Source organism: Bactrocera dorsalis, chromosome 3, assembly GCF_023373825.1.
Source record: "Bactrocera dorsalis isolate Fly_Bdor chromosome 3, ASM2337382v1, whole genome shotgun sequence".
Lineage (NCBI taxonomy): Eukaryota > Metazoa > Arthropoda > Insecta > Diptera > Tephritidae > Bactrocera > Bactrocera dorsalis.
In genome coordinates, this window is record NC_064305.1 from 23,553,398 (window position 1) to 23,568,936 (window position 15,539).

Genomic DNA, 15,539 nt, shown 5'->3' on the forward strand with positions numbered 1-15,539 from the left:
TTGTGTAAACTGCAGAAAGCAGAAAGAACGACGCGGTTGTTAGGGTCAATGACATCGATGTCATCGGCGTACGCCAGCAGTTGTAAACTATTGTAGAAGATTGTACCTTCGAACTATTTTCTCCAGCAGTAGATTAAAGAAGTTGCACGATAGAGAGTCGCGTAGTCTGGAACCGAACCGAACCGAATGGTTCAGAGAGGACCTGATTCAGAGGACCCTGATGGAGCTTTTGGTATTACTCAATGTTAGTTTACACAGTCGTATTAGTTTTGCGGGGATACCAAATTTAGACATAGCGGCATGAAAGCAGCTGTTTTTCGTGCTGTCAAAAGCAGCTTTAAAACCAAAGTAGAGGTGGGGTGTGTCGATTCACTTTTCACTGGTCTTTTCCAAGATTTGACGCATGGTGAATATCTGGTCAGTGGACCAGATGATTTTTCAGGCCTAAAGCCACACTTATAAGGTCCAATCAGTTTGTTGACGGTGGGCTTTAATCTTTCAGACAATACGCTCGATTGAACCCTATATGTGATGTTGAGAACGCTTATCCCTTATCCTTATTTGGCGCAAATTGTGGGGTCTCCCTTTTTATGAATTGGGCATTTAAATTCCAATCATCAGGCATGCTTTCGTCCAACCATATTCTACTAAGCATGCTCCACCACCACCAGGTAATCAAAATAAACAAATAAGAGAACTCTCAGAACAAGAGAAATTAGTAGGAATCGTATATTTTCATAAATTTATATGCACCTCAGGTGCTGGAGCATGCTGCGGGCTAACATTTCTGCGACATTTCCTTCAACACTTGGACGACAATTTTTCTTATTCCTCTTCCTCCTCACCCTGTCTTTTAAGTTTTTTCTTCACATACAATCTTTCTTTTTGTAACATATTTTTCCGTTATTTTTTGACATTTTTGCAACAATTTCGCTTTGCTTTCCACACATTTTTATAGCCTTTCCCGCAAGCAAGTGCTTATGTAACTGTTTGTAGCTTATATAAAGGGAAAATGTATGCTGTTGTATGTGTTCATATAGATTTTTGGAAGTGCATTAGGGTGATGCTAAATGTCCTCGTAGTAAGAAATGGTTGAAGGTAGACTTTTCTAATTTCAACCACTAAGTCGATAATAGATAAAAGATGATGGCCATCGGAGTCGATTCAAGTCTTTCGAAAGGGGTCATATTGGTTAGTTGCTTATTTAAAATTTTCGCATATAAATTTAGATGACTAAAACACCAGAGTTGAAATAACCTCAACAAACTCCAGGAGTGACTAAAATTCTATACTGAATTTTGTTTATCATTTGACATACCGTAACGATGTCTAATCTATTTTAAAATATATATGTATGTATAGTTCATACTATATAATGACTTAAACCTTTACTTTTTTTAATTATAAAAAATCCTTTACATGTTGTTGTAAGGACATCCTTAACGTACATGTTTACCGCTATCTGTCACTAGTCTTACTCATACCCTTGTGGCCTGCCTCAAGATTAATGAGTGTACTCACGCTGTTCGCCATCCCGCAAGCGACATTCACGTCAATGACACTCAGCGCTTGTCAACGAGCACAACAACAGCAATAACAACAACGCTGTCAGCACTCGCACTTACGCGCCTGTGAGCTTTTCCGTTACGTATTTCATTTTATTTCTTTACATTTTTCGCCAACAACGTGCCGTCGAGTATTATGAGCAGATCATGCGACCAAAAACAGGCAAACAGTTTACAACAACAATTAACAAGATGCCACAAAATGTATACAAGCCAAGATAATCGCATAAATATCACATGCAGTTGCATATATAACCCCGAGACCCTCTCCTTAGGCGTTCTCATGCTTTTGAACGCTTCCATAATTAAGTCGTGGCTTTTGTGTAAATTTTCCACTCAAGTGTCGATGGCGAGTGGACTCGGGGAAATCAAAGGAAGCGATTTAGCTTAAATGGAGCTTATGTGGGTGATAAGATCATAACGGTACATATACACATTCACCTGTTCAAAAGCTAATTGGTGATAAAATCTTATAGATTACTTGAAAACTATTTGCAAAGCGATTATTTTATAAAAAGGTGGGCACACAGGTACGGAAAGATTGAGATGGAGATAGGCGGCACTTACTTGTATCTATCTCTTACCCCATCTTGTAGGCAAACTATCAACAACAGTCAATCTAATTTGTGTGTTTTTTTTTTTAGTAGGCAGCGACGTAGCGTCAACTGAGTATGAACGATTGCTCATAAGCCATTAGGTAGAAATTTGGTACTTTCCAGTTACACGCAACTGAATTTTAGATAGCAATCTGAAGGACAAAGTGTTTGATTTTCTTTTGACTGATTTGATTCAATATGGTACCAGTCACGTTAGCCAGTTTCAGCCCACCAATATATTGCCCTAGTGTTTACATGTCCTCAGCATCTGTCATGAGCTAGTTTAGTCTAGTGATTGCAGATGAGATCTCATCGAAAAGTGCCTGTTGTCAACTACTATCGTAGTACAGAGTTCAGTTATATTCCTCGTAAGTTCGTATTATATAAAAATCTTCATCTAAAATGTGTGATTGATGTAATTTATTGTTCCTTTTGATAACCTAAAACAACGTCCATATTGGATACTGGAGTGTCTGACGATGCCTGTAAGTTTTGCAGGACTATGACAAAAATATCTTATATATGTATATGTTTTCTTTTATTAAGCAGCCATCTTAAACCCAGCATTTATCGTCGACAATATCGCATAGGTACTACGATTTTTCTCTAAACCATTGATAATCTTTCAAATGAAATGTCGCAGCATTTTCATAAAGTGAATATATTGAACTGGTTGCCAGTGTTATTTGTGCCAAATGTCACATCAAATAATCATTAGTGTTTAGTGTTTACGCTTTCATTCTGAAGTGCATTAAGGGGCATTCGGCGATTTTTACTATGAGTGAAATTATTCAACAAAAAGGTTCCCTTAAATTATGTCACGCAATCAAATTTCTGATGTCGAAACGATGATCAACGCGTCAATAAAATAAAGAAATCGATGCTTGAGAATCGATTATAAACAGTCAGAGATCTTACTGGCATCGTTAGTATATCGGAAGGTTCACTGGAAAATAATTTAGGCCTAAGAAGAGTGAATGCACAATTGGTTCTAAAATCACTCAATTCCTTCGAAAAACAGCGTACCGTGTTATGCGTTGTTTACGCGAAACTATTCGTTAAAAGTAGCCGAAAATATGGGCCGGCAGTTCTTGGTTTTTGCATCACGATAAGGCACCATTGCAACTGCATTGATTCTTCGTGAGTTATTCTGAGTGGATGAAGACATTAAACTTGAATCGCTAGGCGCATTGAAGACTATTTCGCAAATTGACTTTTTGAACTGTTTCGAGGATTAGAAAAGCTTTATCGCAAGTGTATTGGAGCCAAGAGGGATTAGTTTAAGGGGTGTAACATATTTACACATAATTTTGGATACAAATTTTTAGATGCTTTTAAATGTAAATGTATTATTTGTAACCTTGATTATAGATTAAATATGATATCTGTATCTCTCCTCTCTTGATATATATGTGATTAATGTCATGACACGATTATATCAATACACCATAAGTAGCAAGTAACTATGTTCATATACATAATACATATTAGAGCAGGTCATATCTTTATATATATAAATCTTCTGACCGTGTGTTTGCATTTGAACTGCTCCTAAACGGATGGACCGATTTTGATGAAATTTTGTGTGTATGTTCAAGGAGATTCGAGAATGGTTTAGATTTATAATTTGGTCCACTGGAAAATGTTTTTTTAAATTAATATTTTATTTGTAATTAATTGCTAATTTTAAATGTTTGACCGATGGATGGCGCTACCATCGCAGTATTCAATATTCAAACCCTAAATTGGCGTAAACGTGCATTAAACAAAACGATGCCAAAGTAAAAGGCGACATCTGTAGATCAAGTTTTCATATTGTGGAGAGAGTTGTTCGTTCTTAAGTAATAAATTGGGTCATTCAATACATCTATGGGTAGCTATAATATTTTTTTCAAACCTGCTAATTATTGGAGGGGGTATCTTGACAGGCAATTTACAATTGCAAAAGGTCTGGCATAAAAAATAGTGCCATAGTGACTGAAGTGTTGATAAAAAGGTCTATTAAAATTTGAGATATACAGAGATCTTTTCGAAGCATTGCACAGACCAATGCAATATTTAAACGGGAACGATGAATACATATATGCGTACAATTTCAAACTGATCCTTCCTGAAAAATATTAAAATTGCTAAATATTAGGAATGGTAGAATAGAACTGCAATCAAACACACAATGCAATGAATTAAAACTGGCTCATTTATCATTCGATGAATAATATACCACGGGCATCCCAAAAGACTGATGTCATAACCTTGCCAGCCGATTTTTTTGTTTTTTCACGCTTGAGAACCGTTTCTTAATATGCAGTCCACTTGGCTGACAATCGATTGGACTCAATTGATTTTACTGATGCACAGCCCAAATTCAATAGTATTTTTACCCCAAGAACCAATTCTTTCTTAACGCACGAAATTCTTTATGATTAATTTTTTTGTAAACTAACACAAGTTGCTTCACCAAAAATGCGATTATTTCTTAAATATTATTTATAATCTAACTAATAGTATATGATTTCTGGTATGGTATTAGTAGTACTACCTATGTAACAGCCACGGTAAAACTTGGGCGGGTCCTCTAGTTAGATATATGAAAACTTATTTTTCAGCTTTTTTTTTAGCTTTTTTAAATTTGAATATATTTTATAAAAAAAAAACAGTAACTAAATTTCATGAAAATACAATGGGGATGAATTATGGTAGTATGACAAACAAAACATTTTGAAAACCTTGACTTACCTTTATATTTTAATTCGCTGCATTGCCCCAGATTTGAATGCCATGTGACCAGATCGGACTAAGTAACTTGTAAATTTTATTACTTGTTCTTCAGACTAAGGCGGAATCTTGGTCAAGAAGCCAATACAGCTGCGCCAACTTTAATCTTAGCTGATTTCTTTTTATTTTTAGTGATCTTACCAAGTGCGCCTCTTATCTATTGTAATACCCAAATATTTTGCGCATGTGTTTGTTGGTAACAACTGACCATATAAAGCCGCTTGAGGGCATTTTTTGCCTTTGACTTCACCTGAATTCAGTTTCTCTCGGAATGTTTTAAACCTGCTATATTGAAAATGCTACAAATCTATAGATTTTTCATTATCTTACCCTTTTTTTATAGCCTGAACAGGGTAAATTAACTTTCGCATTAAGTTTATATCACCCAGAAAAAAGTCGGATACCCTAATTTTATAATAATCTGACTCAATTTAGCAATATCTGTCTGTCTACTCGCCTGACAGCCTGTATAGATACAGTTTTTGATTTGTCGACCGGAAATTTTGAACTTGTTCTTTTCTTCTAAAGAGGCTGCTCATTTCTCGCTACCGATGTTCGATATTAGATTACTAAAAATAAAAAAAGATAAATAATTTAATAAGGATTGCATCACGACCTAAGATCTATTGTCTCTGGACTAATCAAAACTTTTCATTTGAAAATGTCAGAACAAATTGTTCACATCTGATTAGGTGAGGTTAGGTTAATCTGTCAGCCCCATCTTGCGGGCGAGGGACCAGTAAGTATTCCCATCATGTACCTACAGTCTCTTTTATCGCGTGCCAATAGGACATCGGATTACTATGCACTTCTAAAGGATATTATTTAAGCCGAATTGAGAAGCAAAGTCCTCTCTCGACGATCAAAAACCAAACTCTATAAGTCACTCATAATTCCTGTCCTGCTTTATAGTGCAGGGGCCTGGACGATGACAACAACTGATGAGTCGACGTTGTAGAGAAAAGTTCTGCAAAAGATTTATGGTCCTTTGCTCGTTGACCACGGCGAATATCGTTCGAGAATCTCCTATTAAAGTTTAGAAAACATAGTTTTAATTAATTAGTCATATAACGGTATAAAATTTTCCAAAGTTCATGCCATGTTTAGCAGCGAGATTTGTTTGCAAGATTTTCCTATTATGAAAGTATCTTTTGCATAGATTAGCATTTCATTTTTTTGCACCATCAGCTATTTCACTGACAGCAGCCAAAAGCTCTGCCACCTTACTCACACAACCTGCCTAAGTTGCCACATTTACCCACAGCTTTTGCTAAAGACAGCACTTTCTGACATGTCTCAACAACTGAGTCACGGTGAATGTGATTAAATGGGTAGATTTATGTGCACAAATTAAAGCTTATTTATCATTCTACAGCAACAATAATACACTGTAAAAATAAATAGTAATTTATGACACAGTGACACAAAATAAAAAATGTGAAAAAGCAACACAACCGAAAAAGCTTGCGCAGGAAAAAGAAAAAGTGGAAAAAATAACAATTAGATGCGAATTAAAATGAAATTGTGGTTATACACATACACATATATAATAGGAGGTACAAATTTTGCCAATGAAGCCACGTAAATAACTTCGGGAGACAAATAAATAATAAAAATAAATTCATTTTAAATAATTTGGCTTTTTTATTCTTGTAGCTATATATATTGTGTTTTCAGAACTTCATTGGCGCTCTTGATAACTGGCGGTATTACCGTTAGCTACTACTTTAATGTGTATACATTTCGTTTGTTATTTTTTCTGCGCTTATTTAGCTTTTTCTTGTTTATCACCTTCTATTTTCATCTACTTTCTACTTATATTTCTTACTTATCACTTTTATTTTCTCATTTTCCACTCTCTCCACCCAACGCGATTTGTATTTCCTTACTAAACTCGCTTGATTTCCGTTCGAGCTATCTACCGTTAGTCATCTCTTTGCTTTGACCTTTTCCTTTACGCCGTCGCCGCCACGGATTTCTTCGTTCGCGTAGGCGTATGAGTACTGTGATTCTATAAATACTTAAACACATTCGTCCAGCCACTATTGCTGACCCTTGCCAGAATAGTATGAATTTAGTGCAACACTTGCGTAAGATGACGTTTCATGGGTTTTCAGCAAATGAAATATCGTAAGGAAATACGCATATAATCCAGTTAATTTAAATTTACGAGCTTTGAGCGATTTAATATAAAGATAATAGAAGAGAACCAAAATTTAAACATTTTTAAAAATGCTGGGTGAATAGAAGTTTTGAAAATTTCAAAGACGGCCTTTGGTTTTACTCTCTGAAGCTAAAAGTTATGCCTAACATAACGATTTTCGAACATCCAGGTGACTTTATGCTGGACACAAATTACAGAGTATGTTTAACTCATAATAGTGTATCTTTGTGTCTAAAACACATAACATCGGACAAAAACTTGACTAAGCCCCCACATAACTATTACCAGGACTTTCGAGCATCCGGCTGACTTTGCTACATGCCATTGGTGATTGTATGTGAGAGGTACCTTAATGAAAACCAGGGAAAATTATAATAGTTAATAGATAAAATCGGGTCGATATTACCCCAACTCTACTACATATAATTATTTTCGTTTTTCTAAGAAACCTAATGCCGAATACGTCGGTCGGTGAATATGTAACATAGAGTATACATATAATGTATATATTTGTCTGACGTTTACATCTTAGTGTATTTCCCTGCCTTTGACTCTTGCTAGTTGCAAGAGTATAAAATGTTCGGCTGCACCCGAACTTATTCCTTTCTTACTTTTTTTAAATAAGCTATTTATATTTAAAAAAAATATAAATATTTTATATAAATACTAAATTCAAAAAATTTTCCAATCCCCAGCTGTACTTTCAACGCATTTGCTTTTCAATTATCTTCACTTTTACAACTTCTTAGCATTTATTTGCAAACAATTATGTCCATTCACATTTACAATTCAATTAACGCCTCGTGTTTACGTCCATTGGCCTCGACGCGGCGCGATGGGTACTTCATAAACTCATGCAATAAACTATAAGTGCAGCAGTAAAAACAAAATTATACATAAACAAATATGCACAAAAGCACTTGAAAAAATCATATGACCTACTAACTTCCTTGATTTTCACGCAAACCATTTCCTATCCATCATTTGCTGTGTTTACCCGAACAAATGCAATTGATAATATTTTCCAAGCGCATTTACAACAATTATTAATTTTCGATTTCACCTCATTTATTTTAAATGAATGCTTTATTTATTTTTTTTTTTTAACTTAAAAATATTTTCATTTTCATGTTGCCAGCCGATGTTTGTTTATTTATTAATTTCTACGACCTCTGAGTAAGTACCAACTGATTGCGGCCGCTGCGCTAGTAGTAGTCTTCTAGTGTGTATGTGTGTGCTTATTGAAAAGTACTATGTGTGTCCCTGCATTCTAATTAAATAAAAAATGAACGAGTCACTTTATTGTTTACATTTTTTATTATTCATTATTTATCATTATTATTTTTTTTTTTGCCTTTCTTTGGTGTCAATGTCATATTGATCGATGGGCGCTTTCATTGCCCTTTTACAGTGGATTAATTGAATGTCCTTATATAAAAAATATTAGTTTGATTAGAGTAAAGAAAAGAGTAAATAAAATAGACTTTCTTGCCAAAGAATAATGTCGAGAATTCGCACATAAACTTTATTGAAGAAGAAAGCTTTCATATATGTACATATGTACTACTAGTAAGATTTTTCAATTTAAATTTCACGCGAAAACACATTCGTCGAAATATTTTTTTTAGTTGGTATGACTGTCACTGATATCCGTGCCAAATGTCAAAAGAAAAAATTACTAGTGTTTGGTATACGCTTGTCTTTCTGAACATAAGATGCTAGGTCGAATATCGTAGCAAAGGTGAACCGATGCCGAAAAACCAAAAATATGTAAGGGTTATCTTGACAGTTTTCTTCGGTTATCGAGGTGTGCTGCACTCCGTATTTCTTCCAAATGACCACACTGTCGACAAGGAATACTATTTGAGTGTTATGCGTCATTTTCATGAAGCTATGCGTTCAAAGAAGACGGAGGCCAACAACTCTTGGTTATTGCACCACGATAAGGCACCAGCGCATACTGCAATGATTCTTCGTGAGTTTTTCGCCAAAGTTTCAACCAATATCCATTCCGTAACAACCATTTTTGCCTGATTTAGATCAGTGGGACTTGAGTCAATTGAAGACATTAAACATTAAACGCATTTACATTGAAGGTTATTCCGAAAATTGACTTTAAAACTGTTTTAAGGATTGGGAAAAACTTTGAAACCAGTTGCTACGGCGTATTATAGTTTTGTTCAGATAACGGTTGTACGTATCACCTAAAACTAAGCAAGATAGATATAGAGTCATATATGTATATACATATATAAATGATCACGATGACGAGAAAAGTTTAAATTCACTGACTGTCTGTCCGTCCATCCGTGCAAGCTGTAAGTTGAGTAAACATTGAGATATCTCGATGAAACTTGGTATGTTGATTCCTTAGTACAAAAAATTTCGATTTCGTAGATGGGCGTAATCGAATCACTGCCACGCCCACAAAACGCCATTAACCGAAAACGTATAAAATGACATAACTAACCACTTAATTAAGATATAAAGTTGCAATTTGGTACAGAGGATTGCAATAGCAAAGGGGCACCTGTGGGCAAACATTTTTGAAAAAGTGGGCATGGTCCTGCCCTCTAAAAAGTTTGATGTATATATAATATTTAAGCTGCAACAAACACATTACTGAGTCAAAACTTATAGGAACATCTACAGACAGTGTGAAAATGGATGAAATCGGAGGATAATCCTATTTCCATATAATGGTACTGTTAAAACGACAAAAAGCACGAAATCAATAAGTAAATACGCCAGAGACATTAAATTTTACCACCGCAATGGTATGAGAAATATTTACGGTAGCCGGTGTGAAAATTTGATGAAATCCCAATCGAGACCCGACAAAATTTACTCCGTGGAATTCTTTTTACATTTTTATGTCAATGGATTAAATCGGACCAACAACCTACTTCCTATTTAACAAAATTCTAAATTTCACTTGATTCGTTCAGTTTGCAGTATTAATATAACAGGATAAAACTTTTTACGAATAATGTCTTTAGTGTGTGCCGCTTGATGACAAAAAATTGTTTAAATCCAACAAAAACTGTTCATGCCCCAAGGTACCGAATATTAGACTCCGGTGCCTATAGTTGACTTGTGATCGAAAATATTGGTCAATTTGTGAGATATATAATTGTAATGAAGGGATAATCCTTTTCCTATAATGGTATGTCTATATGTCAAAAATGGGTTAATTCGGACCAATACTTTCCTTAGCCCCCATATATTTAATATAAAGACTCTGCACCGCATATAACGGCCAATATGTGAGTTATCTCAATGAAAACAAGAAAAAACGTTAACTTCGGCTGCATCGAAGCTTATATACTCTTCACGGGAGCATTTCTTTTAGTAACTATGTGTTCAGTTTGTATGAAAGCTATATGCTATAGTAATCCGATCTGAAGAATTTTTTCGGAGATTATATTGTTACCTTAAGCAGTAATCCATGCCAAATTTCGTGAAGATACCACGTCAAATGCGAAAGTTTTCCATACAAGCATTTGATTCCGATCGTTCGGTTTGTATGGCAACTATATGCTATAGTGAGCCGATCTGAACATTTTATTCCAAAATTACATTATTTCTATGAGCAATAACTCATACCAAATTTCATGAATACATATCGTGAAATGAGAAAGTTTCCCGTGCAAGCATTTGATTCCAATCATTCAGTCTGTATAGCAGCTATATGCTATAGTTAACCGATCTAAACAATTTCTTCGGAGATTACATTGTTGCCTTAGAAAATAATCTATACCAAATTTCGTGAATGTATGTATCTTATCAAGTGCAAAAGTTTTCCATACCAGCACTAGATTCCGATCGTTCAGTTTGTATGGCAGCTATATGTTATACATAGTGGTCCGATATCGGCAGTTCCGACAAATGAACAGCTTTTCGAAGAGGAAATGACGTTTGCAAAATTTCGATTTCTTAAAAACTGAGGGACTAGTTCATATATGTACAGACAGACAGACGGACATGGCTAAATCGACTCGGCTGATCATTTTATTTACTCCTTTACTAGGGTCTCCGACGCTTCCTTCGGGGTGTTACAAACTTCGTGACAAACTTAATATACCCTGTTCAGGGTATAATAAGAGAGCGTGTTTTATTCATAACAGTATATCTTTGTGCCTAATATAGATAAATTTGAGATTGCATTGGATATCATGATTTGGCAGGTTCGACTTCTGCCATTCTTCGAATTCCTAGTTGCATTGGTAGGAATCACTTGTTATAATATAAATAGATTATTGTTGTCGGCAAAACAAACATAACAACAAAAACTTGAGGAATATTTCTTGAACTTTAAACAAAACGCACCTACTTTAGCATTCCTATTTTCAAGATTTCATTATCGTCGTAAGGGAGATTCATTTTAGATTATTTATACTACATTTCATATTTACATTTATATTCCAAGAAAGAATTTTTGTAACAATAAGAAAATATATTTAAACCCTTTTCACTTACGAAACTTAAACTAATTCCTGCCATTACTCAGCGCTCGCTTGAGCTACCTTCATAAATCCATAAACAATTTCGCAATAATTGAAATAAATACATGAGACACACTAAAGAAAAGACGTAAACAATTAAAATGCAAGAAATATGTAAACACAATGTCAAGTAATTAAATGCTAATTACTATTGTGAAACTTTTATGAGCACAATTTCATTACCAATAACTAATTACCTATTAAAAATCATAAAAAAGGTGACAAGTCGAATTAGCACTTTTCCTTGAACTTATTAGTAAGTACATAATAATAATAAAAATATATATGTATATGAAAAAGTGAGAGAACATAAAACAATTAGTAATATGCTAATAACAGTTAAGAAAAATTCAAAAGAAGGTGTGAAGAAATGCGTGGCTAATTATGAAAATATTTACGAAATAAATGCAGCAAAAAAGCATAAGAGAATTAATTGGTCACCTTCTCTGCCATTTAACTGAATTAGCAATACCGAATATCCGTTTTGGGTGTGAAATCTTCTTCATCCATGTTAATTTATGAATCGTTTGAGCGTTAATGAGCTTCACATATATCCGCGAAAGGAATTCACTGAAGAGAGTGACTTTAAATAACGGGAACTTAAAGGAAAATTCGCATAAACTCAATAAAGTGCTGTTAGTGGAAAGTTACCAAGCGTGCAGTGAGAAAAATTATTGTCTAAAAAGAAAAATAGAAATTAGTATTGCATAAATGTTTACTAGGAAGAACAGTCAAAGGAGTTCAAGAATTGAAAATAATATTTGATGACAAAGAGTGCAGTGCAGGGAAACTTTAAAGGTATGAATATATTTTTTCCAAACTATTTCCTAAACCAACTCTCAAAAGTGGCAATATTACCCAGCTTGCTCTTACTGGTATAATTCATCTCCTTGTGCCTACTCGTAGGACCTTAGTTTGATACCAACTTTCGACCAACATCCGTAGTTCTAGATTGTTTCAAAATTCTTATGTACAGTCTTATGTCACTTTTTTTGAACTTAGTCCGAAGAGAATATATTCTCTTACCCTTTACTCCTTTGTAATTGATTCGTACTCAGCTCTAAATAAAGCTCAATGCTTAATTTCGCCGACAACAAATTGTTTTCTCAAAATGTGCCCCGGTTTTGTTATTCTTCAATAGACTATCATATATTTGTTTCTTCTGCAAAATAATTCGTAAAACGATGAGAGATGTGATAAAGCTGTTTGTTAGAGTTACCGATTTTACCGAACTAAAAGCTTAAGGGTAAGTTTTATGTGTCAGCTGGGTTATATGTATGTAGAACACTCCCCAAATATCAGAGTCGAAACTACAGCTATGGAGAATTGATGGTGTTGTCAAAATGATTCAAGATGTATTCGCAGTGGACCCCGAAATCTATTGTGCGGAACTAGATCTCAGGCGAACCTTCAAGCTATCGGAATACTACAGTATTTTCCAAGCAGAAGTTTTTGCGGCCGGACAGCTGGAATTTACGTACAGAATATCAATATATTATATAAATCGATAACCAAGCGAAAATTAAAGCAATAATCTCACTTCGCAGTGTGTCAAAGGATGTTCTAAGAAATAGGGAGGCAACAGATAAAGTGGGTGCATATGTTCTGGGTTCCAGACCAAAAAACCGTTCCATAAAGTGAAATACCTAATGTTTTTTTCACTTACGCGGTATCGAAATGTCTGCAGGCCGGCTGATTGCCTAATAACATGTCACAACCTCTTTATGTATATATGTATCTATATACATGTGTACATCTCACACATTGACCGATGTTTTCGTTCAAAAGTCAACTATAGACACCGGGGTCCACATATTCAGTACCTAGGGGCTTGACCAGGTTTGACACCACCCCTCTATCTATCTCGATTAGTTTCAGGTGACAAAACTATTCTACCCTGAAGCAACATGTTGCGAAAGTATAAGAAATTAACGGAATGAAAACGTTCTGTTTACTTCCTTAGGATCTCGGTCGTATTGCCATTTCAGACAGATTAACAAGGTCAAGTATGAAAACATGCCCTACTGTCGCCGAGTCTGGCTCGAGCGGCTAAAAATCTTGAGCCAGCTGGTCGTTACCTGTCCTTGGGGTTTAATTCTGCACTTTTTCGAAAAATCCAACAATCTCACTGCACCATATCGTTTTATAGGGCGGATAACACTAGTGTAGAGCCAGGAGACCTTAGGTTCGTCACTGAGGAAAGAAGCGAAACTCACAACGTTGCACCGCAAGTGCTACTACTTGTTTAAAAGAGCTGTCATAATATGTTCTATTGGCTGGCGAGTCGAAGAGAGCTGGTATAGTATGGGTTATATTTTTTGCAGAGCCTAAACAGTTTTTTTTAGTCCATATAAAGCTCACACACAATTTATTAATTTCTCCAACGGGCCTTCTCACATTTTTCTTATTTCTTACGAACTAAATGTAAATCAGTAATTATTTATAACACATTTTTGTGTATTTAAATATTTTTTATTGCCTCAAATAAGTTAAAATAATGAAATTTCAACTGCTTCTAGGCTCTCCGGGACAGTTCAACGCTTAATTGCTGACCGCATTTGCATGACTTAATTACTCTGGTGTTAAATACCAAACTTAAAATATATATACAGCACAGTGTGCCAATTTTGTAAACAACAAGAACTACAACAGGAGTCAAGCAACAAGATATGCTGCAGTACTAAAGCGAAGCAACAGTGAGCCGCCGCAGGGTGCCAACAAAACAAATGAGCGCCAACAGTGCGGAAACATAAATCATATGCAAGTGAAAATTAGCAGTAGCAACAACAACAATATATAGTAATATTTGAAAGCGAAGAAAGTGGCAATTAAAATGACAGCAATTATTTACTAAAAATTTTTAAGAGCATATAAGAAAGATTGAGAAAAAGAAAACGCTATCAAAAGGAATGAGAAATTGAATTGCTGAAAAAATATACATACTACATTTCTGGAAATATTTTTGACACGAAGAAACAAAATACAAGAAATCAGCAAATGTTGAAAAAGATAAGACTAGACAACTTGCAACAACAACAATAACAACACTGGCTGCAGAATTCGAAAAAATCCGCAATTTTCTGCACCGCTGAGGATCAAGGATCAACTTTAGCAAACAACAACATTAAAATTTTAAATCAAATGTGAAAATGTGGGTAGGAAAATTTGAAAATTTAAAGGAAGCTAAATTGCAATATTTATAAATGAAATTAAAAGTCTAGCAGTAATTTTGCAAAAACAGTTTGAATAAAACAAAAACAACTGTAACGACACTGTTGCTGTATCAATTAAGAGGTTTATACAAATTAATAACATAAGTGTATAAGCAGGCAAAACCAAGAAGAATATTTCTCAACAATAAACTCTCATAAGCAACATAACACATCATAACAGTATGGATAAGAAAAATAAATCGAAACCAAAATCTAAGCCGAAGCGTTTGAAGCCCAACAAGGAGTCAAGCACAGCGCTGGATGTGGATCTGTGGGAGGTAATTACAAAGATGTTATAAGTCTCAAAGTTCTTTTTCCATAGCTTTATGCTCACGGATTGAACTTTGACAGACTCTGGAGGTATATTAGACTAAGTTCTAGTTCTAGTTTTTAAAATGACGGTTCAGTTCTACCATGATTTTTGCATAGGAAATAAATAAGGCCTAATATAAATGTACTATACCTATTCTATTTAACTCAAGGAATTTTACTTGGTCTTTAACCTGTGGAGAGATCGTCTACATATAGATATATTCACTATATGAATAATTATTATCTAAGTTTATAACTTGTAATAAGCAGTAAGAAAATTTCAATAGTTACGCTGATTTAAACCTTCTTTTATAAGGAGGATCAATTTCTAGGTTGCCACTTTTTTAAAGAAAAAACACAGAAAATTCAAATTTAATAGGAAATATTTACTTTAATTCGTAAGAACATTT

General features: G+C 34.6%; 1 protein-coding gene across 1 annotated transcript in view; it reads left to right on the forward strand.

The window, feature by feature from the left end:
* Positions 1-15,539, forward strand: part of LOC105228708 (uncharacterized) — a 142,265-nt gene that overhangs the window by 66,431 nt on the left and 60,295 nt on the right. The window contains 1 exon segment of the mRNA XM_049453327.1: positions 14,125-15,095. Within this exon segment, the coding sequence (XP_049309284.1) occupies positions 15,000-15,095 (96 nt within the window). The 5' untranslated portion in view covers positions 14,125-14,999.